Below are 19,922 nucleotides of genomic sequence, written 5' to 3'. Positions count from 1 at the left end.
CAATTTATAATTACAGATCAAAGTTCATCTAAAAACAATTCGAGGTGTCTGAAACTAATGAAAATATCACCTTCAGAATTTATACCCCAAAAGATTAATGGTTGTGAGAGAAAAGTGATGATTCACATTAACTACCGTTATACTGTATTCATCTACAGACTAATCACTTACTAAGGTTTAAAATTTTTAGATGCTGTACTGTTCAGTGAATCCTTAGCAAACCAGGTTATTTTTCTACTTAAAAGAAAAAAAAAAATTATAATTGATTAACACATGAATATTAAAAGAAAAATTCAAAACTTAGATGCTAACTTATATTTTTCAGCTATATATTAAGTAAATATATTTTTAACCGATTGTACATTCAGATATTGCATTTACTTATTACTAATAATTTAAAAAATTGAATCATAGATGTTAACAATGAGCAATTTGCATTTCTAAGTGAACATTTTTTTATATTAACACATTCACCACTGCATGTTAAATTGATAGAAGAATCTACGCCAGAAAAAATAGTATATATTTAACAGGGAGCTAACACTTTTCTCAGTTACCTGGTAATAAAATAATTAAATTTTATTCTTTTTTTTTAGTGAGATTAGATTATGGCACTATCAAACAAAACACAAAAACTATGTATAATCTTTCTAACAATAATCTCTAGATTTATACTGTTCCTTTTAAGAAAAATAGAATCGTACCTTAACATTTTATATAACTAATTATTCATGTAAAATATACAAATTACCTGAATAAAACTATAAAAAAACATTTCACGAACAGTGATCAGCACCAAAAAAGAGTATTAGTAATTTTTAACCTTAGAAAATAAGGACAATCTTGAAATGGCAGCAGAACACCTAAAAGAAATCACAGAAAAGTAGGGCTAAAAATTCGCTTTAAAAAGATATAATTCATGACTGACATCAAAGATTTCCCCAAGTCTCTAAATATAAAATATGAAAAAATCAATAAACTCAATTAACTTTAATACTGGGATAAATAATTCAAATCAATGCTTAAATAAAGAAGCCTATCAAACAAGAACAGGAAAAATGGAATTCGCCTACCAGCTAACAAAAGAAACAAAAAAAAAAATTCATTTAAGTTAAAATTAGACATTACAATATGGTAATCAAACAGAAGGTCTGTACACAGCAGAATGCATCTTTAGTTTGAAATCAGGTGAAATAAATACAGTAAAAAAAGGTAAATCTTAGGAAAAATCCTTGGATTAATAAAAATAGTTGAAGAACAAATACAGATACAGAAGTAAAAGATCTTTATAAACATAATGAAACTGAAAAACACTGAAAAGAAAGAAAATGAATGCAAAATGTTGTTTTACAAGGTTCTCAGACGGCCTAAATCAAAAAACATATAACGTACATAAGAAATTGATTTGTAATATGTCCTTGTTTAATTTTTAAACTTGTGACAGAGAATACGTGTCATTGCAACCTATACTAATAGATAATAAACAACTATACTAAATGGTATAGTGCCACTGTAAAATTTGTAAAGAACTATGAGATTAAATTTTTACTAATAATTATTATTCTAATATATATGAAATAAAAGATTTCTTTTTGAGCCCTGAATAAGTTGTTAAACTATTTCTTTTTCAATCTGATAGTTCTACAACACTTATATTGTCTCAGGGAGTAGCAAATTGAAAAAGTAAGGTAAATTTCAATGGTTAAAGCTACATTCAGTGAACCAGTTCCTGTAAGTAACAAAGTTAAGAATCCAAGGTGCAGTTCATTGCATGTTTTTGACATTTTTTGATGGCAAATGACCAAAATAGTCAATGCTAAAAAAAAGTAATTCTTAGCAGTGATTAACATGTTAATTTTCAGAATAAGATTATGTTGAATTTATTGGCAAAATGTTCTATGTAATATAATTAATATAGATTCTATGTAATATTCTAGCTAAATGCAGATTTTCAGTGTTAAAAAATATAAAACATATATTTCAATTATTATTATTACTTTTAACCTAACTGAAATAAATTTATCTTAAAACTAGTTAAGAAAAAACATTTACATTGTACATAATTACGTTTAATAACATACTAACATAGGAGTAAAATGTATATGTTAATTCTATCCACTCATTTCATAATTTATGTAATGATTGTAAAACACAATAAATACTCGATAATTATTTTTATACCACACTAAATTAAAATAATTTATAGTAATCTTAAGTACAAAAAAAACTTTATCAAGTTTAGGTCATAAAATCTATTGTTACTGAGATCTATCATAAAAATAAATAAAACATATTATCCTACCTCATTGGTAGTTATAAAATATGTTTAACTTAGTAATGAAAATAAAGTATATATAGAAAAAAATATATATGCATTTTTTTTATGAATTAAACAAGTTGATGAATTTGCACGTTTAAAAAAAATACACATAACTAACGAATCCACCTATTATAATAAGATGGAGAGATGTAAACAAATCTACATAGGTAATACTCATGATTATTTTATAAGTAAATAACAAATTTAATGAATTTTACTTTTAATTACAACCACTAACAAAATTCAAATGGAACTGAAACAACAAAGAAACTTCAGACTGTAAATTTATACAAGATTATATTTGTTTATTTATAAAACTTAAACCTTAAGGCTAGTTTGAGCCTCAACAGAGCTACAATCAGCTCTGATCAAGCTTGGCAGCACTGATACGGAGAACAGTCTACAGTTAAAAAACTAACTGGTCCTATAACTATTCACTTCATTCTTAAGAAGCATGATAACTAATCAATGGGTGGACAAAAACATAGAAATTAATAAACCTCTTATCACTGGTCCTGAGTGGTACAGTAAACTGCCAAACAAATTCAGATCTACAGGAATCTTTGATCGTTCACTTTCTCTTTGCTCCCATTTCATTAACCTTTAATTCCTTCTTCATATGACAAATGACATGGGAGTTGGGTAATGCCCCTGGTTCAATCTAAAAGGGTTCACTACTGTCAATGGTTTAAAAACTTCATTATAGGCAACAATAGAATTTTAGATCAAGTGTTTTTCATAGATGAAGTGTGGTTTTACCTTCGTAGATATGTTAATAGTCAGAAGTATTGGACCTAGGGTCCAATACTTTCTTTGAATCTCTCCTACACCTAACAAAAAGTAAGTGTACGGTGTGCAGTTTCAAGGCGATGAATAATAGGACCCTAATTTTTTGAAAAAACTGTGGATGATGGTGTCTACTAAGAAATTATCCAACAGTTCATAGCCTTAGTGCAAGAGGATGAGCGTGACTGCTGATTGCAACAGGACAGTGCTACTTGCCATACAGCTTGTTCTACTTGTTTTTTCAGGGGAAGAATCATTTCTAAAGAACTGAGGCCATCAAAATCCCCTAATATGACTAGTCTAGACTTCTGTTCTGTGGGGTTACTTAAAAGAAATTGTTCATACACGCAATCCACATCCTGCAGAATTAGGATAAATATTAGCAATGCCATCCAGGAAATAGACAGGATACATCTAACAAGAGTTGCCAGGAACATGGTCAAATGTGCTGCCCATGTACATAGGGCAATTTTATGTAGAATGATCAATCGTTTAGTTATTTGATATGTTGGTAAACATATATTGTTACAAAATAACAAACATACCTGTTTCTGATTAACACTTCAACTAAAATTATAAAGGTTGTATCATTCATTATTTTTAAATAGTTTTCAAAATGCTTGAGCTAGAAGTTTTAGAAAAATTTCAATTAGCATTTTAGTAAAATGTGTTATAATACATTATAAAATCTGATATAAATAATGAACCTCATTTTTGAAGGGAGTTTCAAGTAGATTAAAAAGAAATCCAATGTAATGTTTTTATTATAAATAAATTTATTTATCAATTACTTAAGGAAAATGATAGTAAGGTAAAAAAAACTCAACTTACTATTTTATACATTTATGAAAATGTTGTCTGCTAAATAAACCACAGAAATGGTAACTTCTGTTTTCCTTTTAATAACAAACACTGAAATATAAATCTTTTACAGGTTCGGTATTCATGGTCACAGAATTAAAAAAAAATCTTTCAATAATGAAATTTTAAAAAAAATATGTACTCTACATATATTTCATTTACCAATGCTTGCTTATGAATCTTTAAATCCAAGGGCTTTGAAGGGAAGGATAATTATTTAATGGAAATCCACTTAAAATGATAGGGTAATAGTAGCCCTTTTAATTTTTTTTATAATAGAAGTTGAACTTCATTTGAAGTCAAAGTCACTGTCTTTTAATGTGCTACTCTTAATACACAACACTCCTGGACATCCAGAACAGATAACATTTTTATATGCTAATATAGAAGAGTTATTTCTGCCATCAAGCGCAACAGCCCTGTTTCAACCATTAGATTACAGGATCATCACTGTTTTCAAAGCTTTTTACCTAAGGCATACTTTCAAGAGATTGTTATGGGCAATGAAATATGATACATCTTTGTCAATCATTCAATGCTGGGAAAATTGTGATATCACTGAATGCTCTGTCAAAGTATAGGAATCAGTATGTGAAATTAAAATATTGATGATCAATGCTTTTTGGCAGAAATTATGGCCAGACTGTGATTTAGAAGACAGAACTTATGTCATCAGAGTCAAGGACTCTAGTGTTAGAAATTGTGTCACTCGCACATGAAATTAAAGATGAATGTTTCAATGAAACTGAAACATCAGATATTCAAGAACTTCTGTAAACTAAAAATTAAGAACTCCCAGAAAAATAATTAGAAGAACTGATAATGAAGCCCTCAACTATCCACATGGAAGAGGATGATGATGACAAAGTTATAATTACGCCTATTATCCTCAAATCACTGAATGAATTCTTTAGTTTAGGTAGATAGTAACTAAATTTACTCAAATTGATCTTTTCTAGAATGTTCCATTACATCAAGTTGACATGGCATTGGTATCATATCATAAAGATTATGAAAAAAATAATAAACTGACAAAAATAACAGATATTTTTAACAAAAAAATGGGAGTTTGGTTTTTTAGTTAGTAGAGAAATTTTTTTGAAGTTAGTGTTACAGAACATATTTCAATGTTTCACAATAAAGTTGGTTCAAAGATTAGTGTAACTAAAATATTTATTTAACTTGCATATATTTCTGGTAAGCATTTATTGCATGATTTAAGAATGTAACCCACTTTTTTCCATAAAGGAAAGGGTTACATAATCACAGTTTTAGCATTTGTGAGAAGTTCACATAGTTTGAGAATCAATATTCTGCAATACTCTAGTGCAATCAATTAACAACTGAAATATTGCAATATTGAACCATTCTCCTTTAAAAAAAAATTCCATGAAGATTAAAAAAAATAGGATGGTAGTTATAGAAGATAATGAAATATGAGAGAATATAGTAAATGATCAGGATTAACAAACAAATAAATATCTGAAATCTGAATACAATCATATATAGTTGAAAAATATGATAATGATATTTTTGAAAATGATAGCTATTGATTAAAATATTATAACAAAAATTTAATTTTGTTGAAACATATATTAGTTGCAGGAAGCTGTTATTATATGCATTCAGCAAATGGAATTAAATTACTGTCATCACAACACTGTCAATTACACTAAAATTTCATGAAACAGATGTTGCCTATATACAAAACTGGTGGTGATTTCTTCTATGAGCAATCTATAGTAATCAATGTAATCATTCAAAGTAATTAAAATGATGAAAAAATATATATCCTACAACTAAAATAAACAATAAAAAATACTATTTCATACTCTGCATCAAGTATTAAAATGTAGCCCTAAATTTAAAAACTACTGAACATTCCAAGTCATTTTATTTAGTAAAATAAAGAAATTACTTTAACATCTAAAAGGGTATGATACTTTCTGAGTGCTGAACTATTATCAATATTCAATGGTTATTGCTACGATGTTGTATTTATTTGCTGAATTTTATGAATGGTAAACATGAATCAGAAACAATTAAAGAGAAAAGAATATCAATTATTTCAAAGAAAATTCCCTGATATCTGAATTCCAACTGCTCAAACTACCAAAAATTGATCAAAAGATTTAAGGTTACTCCAAGTGTTAATAACTTACTAAAAATTGAACCTTAAACAACATTAATTTTTGTTAGTACAAAAACTTTTGCTCAAGCAATCGTTCAAAGCTTAACATAACTTGAATGAAAGGCAAGTGCTGAGTTCAACATTTTATGGTGTAGCACACAATGAATTCTAAATCACTTAATTAAAAATTCCTCATGAGGTAAAACCAAAATTTCCAAACTGCATTACCCCAACAGAAAATATCAGCTTAAGATTTAATGAACATGTTAATAGTTATAACACTGTTTATTTGATATCACTAAAATCTAATTAAATAACGCAACAGAAATGAAATGTTCCAGATTTAAATAAATGAGGAGTTATTTTTTTTGTTTTTCTTTTTTAATAAAGTAGTCCTTTGTATGTTATTAATATTATTCTCTCCTTTTTCAATAGTTTCTGAAGTCTGAATCACAAAATCACACATCTTGGGATTGAGGAAATATCAAAATACCTACTTAGTGAGTGTATATAAATTTTATCCATTTTTAAATTTTATTATGCTTATAATCAGTTTTAAATATATTCTGAATCAGTTCAATAAATAAAATAAGAAAAATATTAATTTTATAAATTCTAAATAACTCTCTTCAAGAAAGGTTAGAAGTGTATACTGAGCCATGCAGAAAATTTAATTTTAACACGATAAATTAATAGATGCTTATAAACATACGCAGTTGTAAATATCTATGAATTATTAAAAACTGTTGTAAAAAAAATACTAACTGAATAACTGATATCAAATTTTTTCTTCCTTCTTTTCTTTTTACACAATTGTACAACTTAAATAACATTTTTAAATGGATCTTCATATAGGATCCGGCATATAAATCTGACGATTTTGTAGTAATTGTTATGTTGGCACCACTGTCAATGAGAAGGCAGGAGTGTTGTACATCGACAGGTCTATTCATGCAATTTCAGTAGCCAGTATGTCGTGGTCGGGTGAACGAGCGTTTGTGATTGAAGCCTATTTTAAAAATAATGACTCTGTTATTGTAACAGCGTTTATTTCGCAGACATTTCAATTTAAATCGACACGCGTCTGTTCCTAGTAGGAATACGATATTGTTGTGGGTGAAGAATTTTAGGAATACATCTGCTTTAAAAATGAAACCAACAGGACAAAAATGGACTGTGAGAACGCCTGAAAACATTAACGCTGTAAGGTTAGCTGTTATGCGGTCTCCACGACGTTCAGCAGCAAGACATGCTGCTGCGCAAGCCATTTCTGATCGAAGTGTACAACGAATTCTTCATGCCGACCTGAAATTCCATCTGTATAAGATGATGTTAGTGCAGCAACTTAATGCAAATGATTGGGCATCTCGCAAAGCAGCTTGCGTGGTCATCCTCGAAAATGTCCACCAGGATGCCATTACTCTTTTAAGTGATGAGGCACATTTTCATCTGTCAGGATTTGTGAATAAACAAAATTACCGTTATTGGGCTTCGCATAATCCACTGCAAATTCTTGAAAAACCACTTCACAGTCAATATGTTACAATATGGTGTGTGGTTTCAAAGTTTGGCATAACTGGGCCATATTTTTTTGAGGAGTTAAATTGCAGAGTAACAGTAACATCTCACAAAAAATCTTATGATTTTTTCTGTGGGGGTATCTCAACATAAAGTCTTCAGTAATCAACCACAGTCAATTGCAGAACTCAAGGAGTCCATTCAACGAAATTGAAGCAGTTCCACAAGTGATGATTGAGCGAGCAATGCCAAATTTTAGAATGAGGTTATGTGAGTGTGTGAGGAGTAATGGAAAACATTTGGACGACATAATATTCAAATTAAAAAAAAATCTATGTAAGCAATTCACTAGAAATTGCAAAAATTGATCTTTAATATGATATATTAAATGTTCTAATAGTACGAAACACAGTTTAATTATTATCCCTCAAAAATCATCAGGTTTATATGCCGGACCCTATATATACCGTCTGATGAAATGTAATGAATAATTTTAACAACCTAATATTTTTACCATGGAACAAAGATTTATCTTAATCTTTCATGTGAACTATGAGTAATATAATAATTGAATGAATATTAATTATTTATGAACATTTGTAGATAAAGAAATTTTGACTCTGTTATAGATAACGTAATCGATACATAAATCAAATTGAACAACAATAACAATAAATAGTTGAGAATATTCAACCACATAATATTTAAACATTAATTTTAAAAGGAAAATACAACTCATAAGAAATTACTGGAAAAGAGTAAATCAAAAATGATAAAACTTAAAAACTTTGGTTATAATATATTAATAACAACTTGTAAATTACTGAAAAATACAACTATTAATGAATGAAGGTACTAAATTGTACTGGAATGTTGTTCTAAGTCGATTCTCATTTTTTCTTTTTTATAAACAATCTTATACATGAAAAAAGATGCTTTTAAGTTGTTTATCACATATCCTCTTAACTTCATCTGTAACACACAATTTATACAACAATAAAATATTTACATCCTAAAAGATTTATGAGGGATGTCTGAAAATTTTTGATCTTAACATAAAAAGATGTATTTTTTCTGTCAAATATAGTTTTATTTTTCAACAAAGTCTCCTTTCAGGTCAATACACTTTTTCCAGTGATGCTCTAACCTCTTCAACCCTTCCAAATAGTAGCTGGCGTTTTTCTCTGCAAAACAGGCGTTTACATATGCGATAACCTCCTTGTCCAATGAAAATCCCTTTCCTCCAAGCAAAACTTTAGGATTAGAAAACAAGAAAAAGTTGCTTGGGGCCAGATCTGGTGAATACGGTGAGTGGTCAACCAATTCAAAGTGCAATTCGTGGATTTTAGCCATGACGACTACTGTCGAAGTGTGAGCAGGCACGTTGTCCTGATGGAAAATCACTTTCTTCTTCTTCTTCAAAAGTGGTCGTTTTTTTGCAATTTTTACCTTTGGCTTGTCAACTAATGATGCATAATACTGCTTCTTATTGTTTTACCTTTTTGAAGATAATCGATAAACAAAATTACTATCCCGAAAAACAGTTGCCATCACCTACCCAGCCGATGGAACCGTCATAGCCTTTTTCAGAGCAGATTCACCCTTTACAGTCCACTGTTTTGACTGTTGTTCGTCTCAGGAATATAGTGGTGGATCCACGTTTCATCTACAGTTATGAATTGACGCAAAAAAATATGACTCGTTTTGCTTAAACTTCTCCAGCAGGACCTTGGAAATGTTCATTTGAATGCGTTTTTGGTCCAAAGTGAGCAAACGTGTCATCCAACGCACGGATATCTTATGCATAACCAATTCTTCAGTTAATATATGAAAAAACACATTCTTTCGATATGCCCATAGCCTCAGCTATATCTCTAACCTTAATTCGTCAGTTGTCCAGTACCATTTGGTGAACTTTTTCGATGATATCGATGGTGGTTGCAGTTTTTGGCCTTCCCAAATGCTCATCATCAACCAAGATGCTATGACCATGTTTAAATTCAGCTGTCCGTCTTTTCACGATGGCAAATGACAGGACAGAGTCCCTGTACACAGCGTACAACTTGGTTTTAATTTGCGTAGGTGCATTGCCTTTCAAATGCAAGTATTTAATCACGGCACAATATTCAATTTTTTCCATTTTCACAAAAACACTCACAATGACTTACTTAAATGATTATCAAACAATAGCTACGCATCCGAAATGGTTGAAATTTTAGTGAGTACCTTTCAACGCATGTGCGAATACATTCCCTAACATTTGTTGACAAGTGATGCCATCTTCATGTTGAGGTTCAAATTTTTTCAGACAACCCTTATAAATAATAAAGATCTTTCCAATTCAATAAAATATAATAACAAATATAATTTAGACAAACAAGGAGTATATAAAATGTGAAAACTGTGATCTAAAACATATCAATATGACTAATCGATCATTTTCAGTTAGGATAAAAGAACATATTAACTGCATAAATAATGGAAATAGGGACTGTTCTAATTTTGCTAAACATATATTGGAATATAAACAATTACAATTCAAATGATTTCTTCAATATATTAGAATATACTAACAAATGAATGAGATGGAGTTAACAAAGAGAGAAATAAACTGAGCATGTCATGTGTGAAATAAACTAATAGATCTTTATTAAACAGTACTTATAGAATCATAATAATAAATCTATATTCATTATTACATATAAACTCATTATTACCTACATAATTACATATTTATAATTCTGATTAAATCGGTCAGATTGATTCATTTTTCTTAAGATTCAGTAAACTTTGTTTTTTCTGCATTAGCCTTATGAAGGTCATTTGGAAAGTTCTTGGTCTGACAAAGAAAACACAAGATTTTTAAGAAATCTTTTTTTGTTATTTTTCAATGAAATACAATACAATTAGACCAATGACTTTCCAACTTTTTGCTACCTTCAGAATAATGCAATTTGTTCAAATCTGCAAAAGAAGTCAGTTTTGACCTTATCATTTGACAACAACAAAGCCATTCAACAAGCCTTTTCTTCAGATTTGGGAAGGGAAAGTAATCACCGAAGCAAATCTGGTGCAAGTGAAAGCACTTCAAAGAGTAGGTCACAGAGTTTTGCAGCAATAACTCAAGATGTGAGGGCACAGACACATTATAATTGTGAAAGAGTACTTTCTGTTTGACCAGATGTGGATGTTTAGGGAGAATAGCACCCTTCAATTGGTCCATCCTGACTCCCATAGTGAAATACACCTGCCTTGTGACAATACGGTCACTATGCCATCCCCTCTGTTCCGAGCCCTGATGGGTTTTATCAGAGGTCATCTTTTAGACCTTCTAAACCTGATAACACATTACAGTCATCAGTTTGGCCTCAGTCAGAATGCTACGAGGCAAAAGCCTCGGCGCACATTTCCATCAATATATTTACACTACTTACTATCACTTTTGTATGGTCTCTTCCAACCACAACTACCAACTATAACTTACAATCCTCAACTAACAAATTCACTGATTTGCAGAAGTGTGATCCCTGCACCTTTCTCTAACACTGAAGATTTTATACAAAAACTCTTCCCATACCTAACTTCAATTAGACTATGCACTCAGATTATTAATTTATCGAGTCTTTAAACACCAAAAATACTATCCTTACACCAACAAAACATTTGTTGATCACAACAACAGTTTTGTCCTACAATCCATCTTATTCAAAGTCCTCTTGATTTACTTAAAAATGAAGAAACAAATTTCATTGCTCTCATCTGCTTTCACAAGCGAGGTCAATGCCTACACCCTCACAGAGTGCAGCTCCATCACAGAGTTCTCCACACATCCATTCTCATCCTAACAGTGAATATCTCAGCTAACCGGGGCTTCATGCCAAAACGCCTATCTTGGCAAAGTAAGCACCCAGATGGGCCCTAGCTATCTGGGTTGCTATTTTATCTATACACCTATAACAGCAACAGACTCCCTTGCCCATCTTCTGCAGGGCTAAGAATTTAAGGAAGCCAGCAACAATGTTCCATTCCCTTTTGGTTTTACAATTTACTTGCAAATCAAAACCAGAATTGATCCTCGCAAGCTCTCTAACTACTTTAGTATATTCAGCTTCCTACCTGGGGCAGACATATAAGACTTTGCACACATCATCAATGGGCCAACACTCTGGATATAAGCATGGATTAATCAAGCCAAATCTGGCCAACCTATCTTGAAAAGCACTATGTCCAGAAAGAAACTGTGTGATATGTCAGGTGGGGGAAATCCACCTAACTACTTGCATACTTCTCACATCAGGGAAAATATCATGTGTGTAATGGCCATTGGACGATTTAGTCACTTGACCTCCCATAAATAGAAACCTTGGTTGTCTATCTTTTATAAGTTGGCAAACCTTCTTGGCATCAAAATGTAATTGGCGCTCAGTCACAAGGATACACCTGGGCTTAATACCAGAAATAACAATGATTGCCACTCGAGAAACAGTCCTATAGGCACCAATCACAGATAACATATTAGTCGCTGGGCAATCAACAAAATATTCCTATAACATTTGTACCACATCTGATGGTAAGCCCAGACAGGTGCAGCATATGGCATTTTAGCTTCACATGTGTTCTTATATAGAATACTCATGGTTCTGAAGTTAAGACCCCAATTAGGATAAACTGCTCTCCAAACACCAAAGAAAGCAGAACAAGTCTTTTTGGCAGCATACTGAAAGTGCTCTTTGAGTCAAAAGATTATCATCAAGGATAAAACCTAGATATTTCTGCAGCAGGACATACCTTGTTCGATGACCTTCTATTGATACATAAGGTCTAACCAGCTAGTCTGCCCTTGAGCAACATCATTGTTGTTGTCTCTGGGCTAAATACCATCTGGGTTAAATACCTTACAAGCCTTGGCTGCCCTGAATTTGATCCCATTCCTTGAATCTCCTTTAACCTGAAAAAGCCCATAATTCACATCCGCGATGACACAGCATCCACTGGGTAACCTCAACTGCATCAAAAATCGAATTCAACAACACAGAGCAAGGGTCCTAAAACATCCTGTGAACAATCTTTAGATAGCATTTTTCCTACTTCTGAGATGCTGTTTAGATTCCTGAAATACTCATTCTGTGTACAATCATGATTCTGCAGCTGAAATAAGGCAGAGGACCACCACAAATTATTAAAAGCCCCTGATATGTCCAAAAAGATACCTGTAATGAAGCGTAATACTCCCTAGTGTTGGTCCTGCCTTTTTACAGATAGTTTATGAACACCACTAGAATTGCAAAAAGACTTTTTCTAATATGGAATTAGTTCACGTTCACCTATTATCACCCACTGTTTGGTCCCTGGTGTGTGATGGTGAATCCATATTTTATCTACTGTTATAAAATTTTGAAGAAACTCAGCAGAATCATATTTAAAAAGTTAAAAACCCTTGCAAAAATATTTAGTAAAATGCAATTTTGGTCAACTATTAACAAATACAGCACCTATCGAGTGAAAAGTTTTTTATATCCAAAATATCCTATAAAATGTAAAGGACCTGTTCTATTGAGATGTTTGGAATGTCAGCAAGCTTGTGTACCTTCAGTCAGCAATCATTTAATACAGCATTATGGATTTTTGTTTTGATTTTGTCAGTAGTAACAATTTCTGAGCATCCCTAATGTTCATCTTGAATGGACCTCCAACCACATTCATATTAAACAGCCCATTCACTTTACTACCATTGAAGATGAAGGGGAAGAATTCTTCAAAGTGGAATCTAACTCATTTTATCTGTCAGGGTTAAAGCTTTATAAACAAAATATTTTATAAAAATTTGAACTTCAATTTTATCCAATCTTCAGAAAATGTATGAGGGTTATTTTTTTTCAAGGTCCAATCAGTCACGAAATTAAAACCACAATGAAAATAAAAAAATTTTTATTTGTAACAAGTATTTACATAGTTACGTTATTTCTCTACATAGCCACCACTCCGATTTAGACATTTGTCATAGCGTGGTACCAACTTTCCAATACCCTCGTCATAGAACGGAGCCGCCTGTGTTTTCAGCCATGTTTCTATGCTGGTCTGCAGCTCGATGTCTGTGCCAAAATGTTGTCCTCCTAGCCAGCATTTCATGTGAGCAAAGACGTGAAAATCAGATGGAGCCAAGTCCGGGCTGTATGGTGGGTGATCAAACACTTCCCAACAAAAACGCTGCAGGAGCTTTTTTGTTACAGCTGCAGTGTGCGGCTGAGCATTGTCATGGAGAAAGACAGTTCCTGATGACAACATTCCTCTCCGCTTATTCTGAATTGCCTTTCGTAGACGTTGAAGAGTCACGCAGTATGAGGCTGCAGTGATGTCGTGCCACGTTCCATGAATTCCACCGAGAGATCTCCATTCCAGTCCCAGAACACAGTAGCCATACACTTTCTGTTGGAGAAGGTTCGTTTGAACTTCTTTGGTTTACTGGGAGAATGAGAATGCATCCACTGTTTGGATTGTTCTCTTGTTTCTTCAGTTTTGAAATGGACCCATGTCTCGTTCCCTGTGATAATTTTGTTCAAAAAATCTTCTCCTTCATTGTGGTAGCACTGGAGAGAAACGTTAGGGAGGAGTCCATTCTCATTGTTTTGTGATGGTCGGACAGCATCTTGGGAACCCATCTCGCACACAGTTTACAGTACTGAAGTCTCTCACTCACAATGGTGTAGACAACTGACCTTGAAATTTCAGAAAACGAATCACTTAATACAGAAATTGACAATTTGCTCGAATTGTTTCATCCATTTGCTCAACGAGATCATTGGTTGACACTCGCTTCCTTCCCTGACCGCCTGCATCATCTGCATGTCCTGCTTTAAAGTTCCTGCACCATTGTCGCACTTTGCTGTCACTCATTGAAGTTTCACCATACACATTACTTATTCATCGATGAATTTCAGCTGCATTACAGCCCTCAGTCTGAAGAAATTGAATTACTGCACGCACTTCACACTTGGCGGGAGATGGTATTGTTGTAGACATGTTTACGTGCAAGAACTAAACGAAGTGACGCGGTGTGATTGAAGGCCATACTAGAGACTCTGTGCAACACATATGCACAAAGGTTCATCTGATTTTTGCACAGGTTTTTATTTCGCGACCGATTGGACTTTGAAAAAACATAACCCTTGTAAAAATTTATTTGCTTTATTTAATCTTACAAACAAGCAACAACTGCGCTCGTCTGAAAATTCACAGCACACCATCTAAAGGATCACATTTGACAAAAGACAGTCATTTGGTGAAACTTCACCATCTCTGCATCAGGCCAAAAACTTTCTGAATGATCCTTTCTTTTTCTGTTTAGCCTCTGGAACCACTGTAAGGTATTACTGCAGAGGATGAATGAGGATGATATGTATAAATGTAAATGAAGTGTAATCTTGTACAGTCTCAGGTCGACTATTCCTGAGATGTGTGGTTAATTGAAACCCAACCACCAAAGAACAGACTTAAGTTTTATACTTATGTATCTATTTGTATACGGCTTTGTATAATTTTATTTTCAATTACCTGTACCATTTATTAATGTGAATATAACACAAAACATAAGTAATCAAAAGATATAATGAACACCTTTTCTGCCTTAAAGTAGGCAACTATATTGTACCACAAATACTAGTTACATTCAGAAAATAAGGTTAAAATGTGTCTGTAGCTCTGAGGGAAATTTTTCATTTCAAAGTTGGCACTCCTATGTGAAATGGAGGTCCAAATGAAGAGAACAAGGCTAGGTGGAGGTTAGTAGCTTGAAGAGTTACTCACAACCATGTCTTAACATGAATCCGACAATTCCTAACCGTGCCAACTGTGAAGTTTGAAACCTCATATGAATCTCACTATCACTAATAATAAAAAGCCACCAACATCCACTGTGAAATTGTTTCTGTTTATGACAATGTGATGTCACATGATAAAGTAAAAAGTAGTATATAAAGTTTAAAGATGATAAAACAAATGTTTATGATGAACAGAGGAGTAGAAGACTGTCAATTGTGACAGATAAGTTTACTGATGAATTTGAACAACTCATTTACAAAGATTGCCATTTGACTGTGGATAAACTTCATGAAATGTGTTCAGAAGTTGGCTTAACTGTACTGTATGAAATGGTAGCCAACCGGCTGAATTTTTTAAAACTGTACGTGCAGTGGGAACCAAAACTGTTGATAGAAGAACAAAAAACAAATTAGTTAATCGTGTTCTATAGTTTCTCGACTGTTATGAGCTAGAGGATAACGAATTATTCAACTCTATTATGACTGGGGATGAAAGCTGGGTGGCTTGCTACATACCAAAACCCAAAGGCAATATGCAGCAGTGCATACTGATTCACAGCTGGAAAAAAAATTCAAAATGCAATAGTCTGCAAAAAAATCATGCGTGACATTTTTGTAGGATTGAAAAAGAATTTTGCTTATAGTTTTTTTCTTGACTCCAGGCCAATCCATAAATGCAGACAGATACTGTGAGACCCTACAAAAGCTTCATTGAGCCTTTCAAAACTAAAGAAGAGAGCAGTTGTCAAAGGGAAGTATCTACTGCATAATAACACTTGGTCCCACACTGCACGCAATATGATCAATCTCTTCAAAAGTTTGGGTCGGGATACTGTGAACCATTCTGCCCATAGTCCTGACCTGGGACCAAGTTACTTTTTTCTTTTCATCCTTTTGAAAGACCATATGAGGGGAAAATATTTTTCAAATGACAAAGAGGTGAAGAATGCTGTGTGAATAGTCAAAGGTGATGGCAGCAGGGACACGTGAGATAGAAATATGAAAGTTGATACCCCAGATGAACAAGTGTTTGAAACTGAATGGCGAATATATAGAAAAAATAGTGGTATATTTGTGTAATATGTCAAATAAGTTTCATTAATAAGTATCCAATTTTTGATTTTTGTAAAATGTAACCTTACTGGTATCTTGTACATTTAACAGAAAGACAGAAGCATTTTAAAGGGATTTCACAAAAAAGCGAAATACACAGATACATTTCCAGATTACTGTAGTATGGCAAAAGCCATATAAGTATGACAGTATGTGTTCATAGGGTTTTTTTGACATCAAGAGTTTCATTCACCAAGAGTTTGTTCGTCTTGGAGTTAAATGAATTTTGATTTTAATTGCAATATTTTGAGGCAATTGAAGAGGATATCTGATAAAAATATCAGAATTGCCACAAAACAATTAGCTTGGCTGTTACACTATGACATTTCACCTCTGCTCAAATCTTCTTCAAGATGACATCATTTAATAGAAAACAATGTGGCAGTCATTCCACATCCTTCATAATCTCCCACCATGTGACTTTGTTTTGTACTTTCTAATGAAGCAGGATATGAAATGCCATCACTTTGACACATAGAAGACATCTAAGCAAAAATCACAGGCCATAGTGGGAAGCCTTCAGGTAAAGGCTTCATTGCAACTTGACATGGAGAAGTGTTGGGATCATTGTGCACATTCCCAAGTAGACTATTTCAAAGAGGATGTGCCCATTTTTAAATAATTAAACTTATATATATATTTTTAGACCTAGTCCAGGACTTTCTAACACATTGAGACTAACAATTTATTTTTGTTTCATAACATTTCTATCAATAAATTAAAAGGGAAACTAAAATAAATATATATTACCATTAATTTCTACGATGTTTGCATTTTTGTGTTGAGTAATGACATAAAATTCACGAGCATTTGATAGCCTTCCAACAATCCAATAATCATTAACAGTTTTAATGATCGTCTCACAAGTTGGGTTACCAGCTTCTACCATTCTATAAAAATAAATCAAAATCAGAACTTCGTTATGGGCAGTAACAATAATAACAACAAATTCTGGCAAATTTCCAGTACCTACACTAGGTTTTTCAATATTTTCAACTTAGATATGGAACAAAAATTATACATAGGTTTCAGAAAAAAATGTTAACAAAACTTCTTTCATTCCGAGAGGGAAAGAAAATGACGATATTAATATTCAATCTGAGCATTTTCAAGGTCACTTAATATAAATTAATTTTGTTAAATAGGACTATATTTGTTTAAACTGTATATTTTTCAATGAAAAAAATCAAAATTCATTTAACCCTAAATTTTTCCTATTTACCAAATAACTTTAAAGATAACAATATTGAAATTTTTCTTCATTAAAATATCAACTCATCCCCAGAAGTTTTATATTCATTTCATTCAAAAAAATAAGGAAAAAAAATCGGTATTCCTGTTTTAAAACTGATAATAAAGTTCATAATATCAGACAAAACGAGCAATTTGGAACAATAATTATTTGTATACATATTATTAGTTGTACTCTTATAAATTTTCTTCAGTAGTTTTGAAATTATAGTTTAAGAGAAAACATTTTTTTAATTTTTATTTATTTTTATTCATTTTTCTTTCTTTTTAATCAAAATACAGTTCTGAAGACATCCAATAAGTCTTCTTTATACTGTCTTTTTCTTTTTTAATTATTGTTATTATCTAAATAATGACAAACATTGCAATGCAAAATTTAGTTTATATTAATAAGAGTATGTATGTATCACATATTTGTATTAATATGACTAAATTAATTTCCCTATTAGATTATTTATATATAATTAAAAAACACTTTTAAAAAGCTTTAAAAATGACAAATTGAGATTTTGATGTCAGGTTTACCTTTCTTGGGGTGCTGAAGGTTTACTTTTTTAGAGCTCATTTCAGCATTTTTCATAAGTAGTTTTGAATAAAATTTAACTTTTTTTTTTTTTTTCTTGTGAAGAATGGCATATATTATGTACAGTGTATAACATATAGTATGTGAAAATGAGTCAAAAATGATATTATTGATAATAAACAGAAAAATTACATTATATTAGCTACAGCAGCAAAACTGAGCATCAAGGTCAGTTTAGCCATTAGTGTTGTAACACTGTAACTTTACCAATAAGCACATATTTTCACCATATGCGCACGCAAGCTCATACCCTCACATACTCTGTCAGTTATTGTTTAATTTTACTGTTCATTGCTTTTTTCTTTTTTATCAATACTTTATTTTTATTTTAGTAGGATAATTATAGTATTTACTTATCTTATTAACCTACATTCATTTTACTTTTAACAATTTATATTTAAAAATATAATTTACAGCGTTTTTATTTGAAGTTATAGTCTTAATTACTAATCTATTTTACTAGTTACTTATCCTTTGAACTGTCTTCTGTCACCCTACTGATTACTGACAATGGGAAAATCTTGAGAACACTGTTTCAGGTAATCTTCTTGTAGATTTCTATATGTCGGTTGCACTTTTATTTACTTTCTATGGTTTATCGATTAATTTATTGAAAAGTCCTTTTTTTTGTCTTCTGTCATTTGACTAATTTGATGCAGCTCTCTAAGATTCCGTATCTAGTGCCAGTCATTTCATTTCAGTATACCTCCTACATCCTAGATCCCTAACAATTTGTTTTACAAATGTTAAAGTTGTCTGCCTGCACAATTTTTCCCAACTACCTGTCCCTCCTATATCAAAGTGACTATTCCAGGATTCCTTAACAAGTGGCCTATAAGTCTGTCTCTTCTTTTAACTATATTTTCCCAAATGCTTCTTTCTTAATCGATTTGCCGCAACACCTCTTCATTTATCACTTTAACAATCCATCTGATTTTTAACATTCTCCTGTAGCACCGCATTTTAAAAGCTTCTAATCTTTTCTTCTCAGGTACTCCATAGTCCAAGTTTCACTTCCACATAAAGCTACACTCCAAACATATACTTTCAAAAATGTTTTCCTGACATTTAAATTAATGTTTGATGTAAGTAAATTACATTTCTGACTGAAAGCTCATTTTGCTTGTGCTATTTAGAATTTTATATTGCTCCTGCTTCATCCATCTTTAGTACTTCTACTTCCAAATAACAGAATTCTTCTACCTCCATAATCTTTTCCTATTTTTATATTCAGTGGTCCATCTACATTATTTCTACTACATTTCATTACTTTTGTTTATTTTCATGCGGTAGTTTTTGCATAGGATTTCATCCATGCCATTCATTGTTTCTTCTAAATCTTTTTACTTCCTTGTGTAAAGTAAAGGAAGTATTGTGAAATTTCAGTTTTCAGATTTTCTATGAAAATACCAATTTGACCATCCCTGAATCCATTTTAATTAGTTTCGATGTGACATCTGTGTGTACATACGTATGTATCTTGCATAACTCAAAAACAATTAGCCATAGGATGTTGAAATTTTGGATTTAGGACTATTGCAA

The 19,922-nt window shown here is 31.9% G+C and overlaps 1 protein-coding gene across 6 annotated transcripts in view; it reads right to left on the bottom strand.

The window, feature by feature from the left end:
* Ccz1 (vacuolar fusion protein CCZ1) overlaps positions 1-19,922 on the bottom strand; it is a 73,398-nt gene that overhangs the window by 8,536 nt on the left and 44,940 nt on the right. For 4 of the 6 annotated variants that reach the window (XR_012756205.1, XR_012756206.1, XR_012756207.1 and 1 more), the window contains exon 9: positions 17,297-17,436. Coding sequence is in view for 3 of the 6 variants with exons in the window: in XM_075364695.1 (XP_075220810.1) it covers positions 17,297-17,436 (140 nt within the window). In the remaining 3 variants the exon portion in view is untranslated. Of the gene's footprint in view, positions 1-8,400; positions 8,589-17,296; positions 17,437-19,922 lie in introns of those variants that run through there. The other 2 variants (XM_075364694.1, XM_075364696.1) reach the window with 2 other exon arrangements.

This window comes from Lycorma delicatula, chromosome 4, assembly GCF_047948215.1.
Source record: "Lycorma delicatula isolate Av1 chromosome 4, ASM4794821v1, whole genome shotgun sequence".
Lineage (NCBI taxonomy): Eukaryota > Metazoa > Arthropoda > Insecta > Hemiptera > Fulgoridae > Lycorma > Lycorma delicatula.
Note: the sequence above shows the minus strand (reverse complement) of the source record. Positions and strands in the feature narration are given on the sequence as shown.